The sequence below is a fragment of the Pyxicephalus adspersus genome, chromosome 2 (genome assembly GCF_032062135.1).
Source record: "Pyxicephalus adspersus chromosome 2, UCB_Pads_2.0, whole genome shotgun sequence".
NCBI classification, from domain to species: domain Eukaryota; kingdom Metazoa; phylum Chordata; class Amphibia; order Anura; family Pyxicephalidae; genus Pyxicephalus; species Pyxicephalus adspersus.
The window spans coordinates 3069933-3077602 of record NC_092859.1 but is presented as its reverse complement, the minus strand read 5'-3'; the positions used below and the strand labels follow the sequence as shown (position 1 = coordinate 3077602).

The 7670-nt window shown below is 40.5% G+C and overlaps 1 protein-coding gene across 1 annotated transcript in view; it reads left to right on the top strand.

The window, feature by feature from the left end:
• The first annotated feature begins 401 nt into the window (after positions 1-401).
• Positions 402-7670, top strand: part of LOC140324898 (zona pellucida sperm-binding protein 3-like) — an 11697-nt gene continuing 4428 nt past the window's right edge. Inside the window, exons 1-4 of the mRNA XM_072403023.1 lie at positions 402-893; positions 2181-2299; positions 2391-2494; positions 2874-3051. Of these exons, the coding sequence (XP_072259124.1) occupies positions 402-893; positions 2181-2299; positions 2391-2494; positions 2874-3051 (893 nt within the window). The remainder of the gene's footprint in view (positions 894-2180; positions 2300-2390; positions 2495-2873; positions 3052-7670) is intronic.

Below are 7670 nucleotides of genomic sequence, written 5' to 3'. Positions count from 1 at the left end.
TTAGTAATCCTGGACCAGATTCATTCCAGGTTTGCTGGATCACCCAGCTGCACTGATGAAAGTGTATTCTCTCCAACCTTCGAGAACTTTAATAATTAGGGCCAATGTGTTCTAACATACAGCCTGTCCTATATTCCCATACATTGTAGTGTGAATGGATCCCAATGTCTATAGAAAGTACTCCTCCTGGAAACTGCAAGTGAACCAGCAAAGCAGAGAACCCAGTGCAATCATAAACATTCAGTGAACTAAACTCTGCTCACACTTTAGGTGCAGTTTTGAAAAAACTCAGATGGACATCATGGGTTAATTGGCTGCTGCAGGTGGGGTTGACTTATATAAAGGTCTGACATGTGAATGGTGAATGTGTTAGTTTTCTCTCCTTTATGATGGTTTTTAGAATGAAACAGGGCTGTTGGTTGCTTTTGGTGGCATTGGCTGTAGATCAGGTGTCTACATCCAATGGAAAGCATGCGATGGGTAAAAAACGACGCCAGTCTGACCACTGGTGGAGGGCCCATCAGTCCATATCTGGAATGAGTTCCTCTAGAGGAGCAGGTTGGGGGACAACAGATACAAGGTTTGGATGGGGATCATATAGCAGGTACTCCGGTAGTGACTATGGTTCACAGTATGACAGTGGGTCCTCTAGAATTTACATTGGAGAAGCTGGGCAACCCAGACAGCAAGTTGCCTACAATCCTGTTAGTGTGGTTTGTATTGAGGACAGGATGGTGGTGACCGTGCAGAGAGATTTTTTTGGAAATGGGAAGCTGGTGAAGGCCTCAGATCTAAGTTTGGGACCCCAGCCCTGCAATCCAGACCCCTCAAGCACAGATGAAACTAACGTAGTTTTTAGCGTTGGTCTGCAGGAATGTGGAAACACGCCCCAGGTAAACAATTTGTTTTTGTGTGGAATGTTTTAATAAAATATACTAGGTAGAATTTAACCCGAACTGTTGGAAAGTAGTATTATGTTCTTAAAATGCACCACTCATCAAATGTTTGTATGCCCCTAACTTCTTTAAAAGATGTGGCTCCAAGGTTCTGTGATTTGCTTATCAAATCTGAACTAGCATGTAGCCAGTAAAGATGCCTTGTTCTGCATAGTTTTCAAAGTATGTAACAATGTTGTAAAGCCAGATCTGATATCAGGACCTTGGAGCCAAATGCTGACATTTTTGTAAGAAGGCTTTCTAATACCATTAGGGGGTTGACAATGTGAAAACTCTGGCTACCTACCAGACTGGTGTAGTTAACCCTTAACCAGTAGGTAACCAAGTATATTGCCTGGTCAAAACTCCTGTTTTGTTTGATTACCTTAATATTTGTTTGGGGCTAGACTGTGGTGGCCAATCCATGTTTAAAATCAATTTTATATTCTCCCTGAACTACTAATTCACATAACTTGAGCTTGGCTGGATACCCAATGCAACCCCAGCTCATAACACTTGATGGAGGGGGGTGCAGACATTGATTGTGTTTTGGTGTTGCTTGGCATTGAATTTACATAACCCTTTACAGTGCTGGAAACCTTTATGGAATTTTCTTTGGCATTAGGCTCAGATTGGCAAAAATTATAGTAGTACAAGTTGTGTACACAGTTTGTACAAATGTGTTAAGGAATGAGTAAATGATGCTCATTGTCTTTAAAACAATGTGTAAAAAATTCTTGCACAGCTTTGACAAGTATTTTTAGACAAATCTGGGACTGCATGTTCAGATCTTCTTTGGGTGATCCCATGCAGGTCCTCGTGGTTGATCCCTTGCCAACAGTTCCATCACTTACATTGTAGCACCTAGTCTGCACATTGGACTGCTGGAGGCAGTGAGCAGTACTGGTATCGCTCACTGCCACACTTTTTTTATCTCTCTATGGTGCTGCCACCGGGAGAAGGCACATGTCTTCCCAGAGGCAGTGCTTCCCTGGCATGAGGAATAGTGGAAATGCAACTCAACCTCATGGCTAGTGTTTGCCATGCCATGTGTGTTTTAATAAAACTCTTTATTGTCACATAGTGACATCTGCGTAGCGTTTCTTGGCCTTATCTGCTGAATTTATAATCTATTTACATGCACTCCAACAATAAGTAAATGGTGGTGTCCCTAATTTTTTTTTTTTCCCTTTTGTCATAATAAACTTTAAGGCAAAGCTTTTATTTGTTGAATTTGTGTTGCAGATGGGCACAGAATTGCTTATGTATAGCACTTTTGTGACCTACAACCCATCACTCACAACAAATCTGCCCATCACAAGGACCAGCGATGTGGTCATTCATATAAAGTGCTATTACCCCAGGTAGGTCTGAGCAGAATTTTTCTTCCTGTTTGATGAATGTATAATACTAAATGTTTGGTATTACCAGTGTGTGACTTGTCTTTGTTTATAGGTATAGCAATGTGAGCAGTAAGGCCATTCAACCAACGTGGGTTCCCTTTATCTCCACTGCAACATATGAAGAGAAGCTAAACTTCTCCCTGCATCTCATGAATGGTGAGTTTGTCCAAGTTTTACACGGCTTTTGCCTGGAATTGAAACATGCCTCCCAGAAAATTGACTGTGTGTGAGGTACCATCAGTGCTCCATCATGGTATAGGGTAAAAAAAGACTACAGGATAGGGAAAAAATTGATTCTGATCTAGTGAAATATCTGTGTTCCCAGAGCTTCTGCTGTCCTCCAAATTGGAGTTCCAGACAAAAGTATGTAATATGCCATGTTGGTTTGATGACAGTTGGTGAGTCGGTAGGATCTAAATTTGTCTTAAGACAAGCTGTGTCTGAAATGCTGCCCTGTATCCTCACAGAACAGTTATCATCTTGGGAGAATTTTCCCTTCTAAATTCTAAAGGATATGTGTGTTTTGTCTTTGCAGGTGACTGGGATGGTCCTAGTCCTTCTATTGTCTTTGAGGTTGGGGAACCTTTGAATATAGAAGCTTCTGTCAATACTGATAATCATGCTCCTATGAAAATACTTGTAGACAGATGTGTGGCCACACCGTATAATGACACCACGCAAGGACCGTCTTATGATATCATTGCTTACAATGGGTAAGGGCTTTGAAATTGTTTTAGATTTGTTTTTCAAGTGGAGGGGCCCTTGAAAATATTTGGGTTCTTCAGGGAACACGCCTATAATTACTAATAATTGTTGTCGTGGTTAATAGAAAAAATACTCTTAGCTTTTTGGCCAGTGGGAGGGATGTCATCCTTACAGCCCTTTTAAATAGGGATGAGTGAGAATGCCTCCAGGCATTCTCGTGAAAATTTCCTTAAACTTCTGATGAGTGCACAAAATTTCGGTGAACCGATATTGGGAAATCATCGGAAGATTGAGGAAATCCTTACAGGAGGTTTCTCGGGGCTGCATTAATTTTTGCAGCCCTGGGAATCCTCCTGTTTGCAATCCCCGGCACTAGAGGTTAATTAATCTCAGTGGATTCTCAGAGCTGCATTCATTCATGTGTGTGATCCCCAGCACTAGAGGGTAAATGGGGACAAGTCTCCCCATTCAAAACCTCTTGTGCTCTCTGAAAGCTTTGCTCAGCCAATCGGAGAGCACTAGAGGTTTTGAATGGGAAGACTTGTCCCCATTTAACCTCTAGTGCCGGGGATCACACAGCTGATCAATGAATGCAGCCAACACTCAGCGTTCAGTGATTTTACACCGGCCATTCAACAGCTTCAGTGAGTGAGAACGGCCGTATTCTCTGCCAGAACAAGTTTTAAAAACTCCCTCACTCATCCCTACTTTTAGTCACAAGTTCTAAGATGAACCCCTAGCAACCTCTGGAGGAATCCTAGGATTCCCTAGTTGAATGCTGCTCTAGATAGTTCATGCTGCTCGAGTAACCGCAACTCAAATGATGCTGTGAAGAGAAGACAGAGCATTCATGGGTTTTCATTATTGGATCCTATAGTCCAATTTTTTTCATCAGGATCTCTGGCCATATACAAAAACCTGTTACTGAAACTTTTACTATTCTTTACCTGGTCTGAGCTATTTGATAAATATACTAATAAGGAGTATCATAAATTTGTATTAGTGGTCAGATCATTGACATATTCTACCACTGTGTGCCACATTCCAATAATAAAATATTTAACTTCAAGCATCACAAATGAATCAAGGGACTTTTAAGGCACCTATTATAAAACAAACCAAAAATATAACTTTTGAAAAAGTGGCTCCCCTCTGGCTCTCTTCCTGGTTCCTACTTACTGGTTTTGGCGGCTGAAGTGGCGTGGCGGACGGCGGAATCCCTCTAAACCATACACGCTGGAAGGATATGGCCGGCAAGCAGAAAGACAGAGTTTCTCTGTTTCAAAACCATGTGACCCCCCCCCAGTTAAAACAGCCGATGGTCGTGACTCTTTTCAGGCTGGACGACTTTCACAAGCAGAGTTCCCGGACCTATCTACAGGACAAGGTAGGAGCCGGGATATGGGACCTGGGGGGCAAAAAGGAGCCTCTTCTCCAGTATCTCCGGATATTTCTATGGCAGGTTCCTGCTCCCCAGATTTACAGCATACAGGTACTGCACCTAGGATCCATCCTCAAGTACACAATTCTAGCTTACTCAGTACTGATCTCAGAGAGACTTTGGTTCCTCCCAGCTCCTCCATACAAAGTAATACAGGGAATACCCCTTTGATTTAGGATGACATAACTTCAGCTACATTGCCTCCATTATCTGAGAGGGGAGTCCAGGTTGCTGGCACATCTAGCAATACTGTTACAAGCTGAACTATCTAAAGCCTCTGCTTCCATTACTTCGGACCTTAGACAAGATCTGCAAGGCCTTGGTAACAGAATGGATATCATCTTAATACTACAGCTACTAAGGTTTCTCAAAATATAAAACGGATATGGGTCTTGGAAACTCAATTAGAGGAACTACAGCATAAAACAGACGACCAGGAAAACCGGTCTAGGAGTTATGCTTTCACATCCAAGGTCTGCCTGAGTCTGTTAAAGATGTATATGGAACTGTAAAACATTCCTTAGAGAAATGCTGACTGATTTATCTGACTTGCACCTAGAAATTAACAGAGCTTATAGGGCCTTAGTGGCCTCTAGAAAAGATGGCCCTCCTAGGGACATTATTGTGAAACCCCATTATTCCACCAAGGAAGCCCTAATGAAAGTTAATGGAAGCTATGAATCAGTGCAAATAGAGGGTGTTCCTCTTGTACAATAAAATACAGGTGGGCTTCCCCCTACGTCTGATTTTTCAATACCAAGGGAAAACTTTCTATTTCTCCACTTATGAAGAAGGGGAAAAATTGTTATGTGAACTTGATCTGACTGCTGCTTCCTGCCCAGAGGTTCCAGAAGGAACCCAACCAACATTGTATCCTTTCTGGCAAAAAGTTGTTTCCAACACCAAAGGGGCTGATAAGCTCGGATGAGAAGTGTTCCCCCTCAGGGATATTGTCTTACTCTGCAGGATCAGCATGTCAAGATCACTTCGGGATGCTTTGAAAGTGACTACTGAGCATCCTTTGCACGTTACCCTGGATCAACTAGATAAGGCTTTTATTTGGACACTGAGCTATTTATGAGCAGAATTTGGTGTATAAGTGCCCTGAGATGTTTTTCTACTGTAATGTATTTTTTTATCTTGAAATCTGGGAGACTGTTATTTACAGTCATGGCTGCCGAGTCTAATAGGCCATTTCTTTATATTTTATTTTTTTTCTTTTTCTTCTTCCTTTTTTTAGCTTACTATGATGGTAGAGATTTAATAGACTAATGGATTTTGGGGCATTAGGATGTCTTCCTTTCTATATTATATATAGGGGATTGGGAGAGCCGGAGGGGTGATACATGCTTTCCAACTCTAGAGCATAACTGGTGAGGGGTAGTTATTATTCTGCCCCCGCTAGTTTCTCCTCATGGTTTTGGGACAAAGATATGTCCCATGGGCCCGGGGTGTCTGGACGGTTTCCCCCTATTCGCCCACTGTTCTGGGGCATGGGGAGGTGACCGGTCAGTCACCCTGGAATCTTTTTGATATTCGAACTTGGCTTTTTTTGTGGTTTGGTTATTTTTCTTTGGCTGTTGTGTGTTTATTGATGCTGTCCTTTCTGATGTTTTTCCCTTTCTCTTGTCTGTTAGGGGTGTGAGCAATTATGTTTTAATATCTGGTTTATGCTCTCATCTTCATTTGCCTTATTGACTAATGAGTACATCTATAGTGGGTAATACCTCAACCTCTGGTAATACTGACACACAATGTACAGGGACTTAACTCCCCAGATAAAAGGGCTAAAATCTTCCAATACTACAACTCCTTAAAAGTAGATATTTTGGCTTTGTAGGAGACACATTTTGCTGATAAATTCACGCCACCATTTCTCCATAAGAGGTTTCCCCTCTCTTATTCTACTACAAACTCACCTTTAGATATACTCCGGGATCCAGGTAGTAGATTTCCACTAGTGAAGGGTGCTCTTGAAGGTCAAATACTTACCTTAGTAACCTATTATGCCCCTAATGTGGGACAAATTGAATTTTTGGAATCTATTTTATGCAATAACAACAAAAAGTTTTCTCCCAGGGGTCAATCCTAGTATTGGGAGACTCTAATCTGGCATTAGATCAGGTACTAGATAAAACTAGTTTAACACGATATCACTGCCCCCCCAAGAAGAGCTCACCTAATAAAACAATATATTTTGATAGATATGACATGAACTGAATCCAAATGAACAAGAGTACACCTATTTTTCAGTAGCGCATAATCCGTACTCGCGTATGATCAATATTCCTCCAACCATAGTTGATACCTAAGGCCATTAAAGCCTCTTTTGTGCCGGTCCCCTAGTCGGACCATGATCCTGTGGTGGTGTGACTGGGGGGTCTTCAGGGTGTACAAGCAAGTTTCAGATTTAATGAGAGCCTCCTTCTGGATCCGTTATTAAAAACAGAAGTAGAAAAGCTGATTGAGGGATATTTTACAATAAATGTACCTGGAGATATGTCCCCAGCCATCAATTGGGAGGCGCATAAGGCATATTTAAGAGGATTGTAAGGGTTGTTTAAGGTAACCTATTTGATATAAAATTCACTAAAATGAACATTGAAAGTGGTGATTATCTAGGAATTAAGGGTTAAACATATTCTGAAATAAAAGGTATGGGTTATGTAAAGGTATTTGATAAATTAAAAATGTAATTAAATTTTAAGTTAAGGATTTTATACAAATTTAAAGTATAATTGAATTCACCATGAGCACTTCTTGAACACTTCTATCTCCCCTGCTGGGTTGGAGTTTATAAATGTAAAAATAGAACAATATATCCTATAAATACTAGCATAAGGGGTGGGGGATGGGAGGGGAAAAAGAAGGGATAAGAGGTCAAAATAGGTAGGAAGAGATCTCTAAACTGAAACACAATGATCACCATGTACTTTTGTACTGTTTAGTGTTGGTAAAGGTGTTTGGTTACCCACTTGTTATTTAAGAATTTTATATTAGTTTTTTACTACTTATAGACAAAACATTATCCCTTGTATGTATAAATATTTGTAAAAACTTTTTTTATATAGATTATTATATATAAAATTAATGAAATACAAAAATATAACTATTTTTAACAGTTAAAATATAAGTAAAAGATTCACATCAGTGAATACAACTTGAATATAAAACACACACATTTTC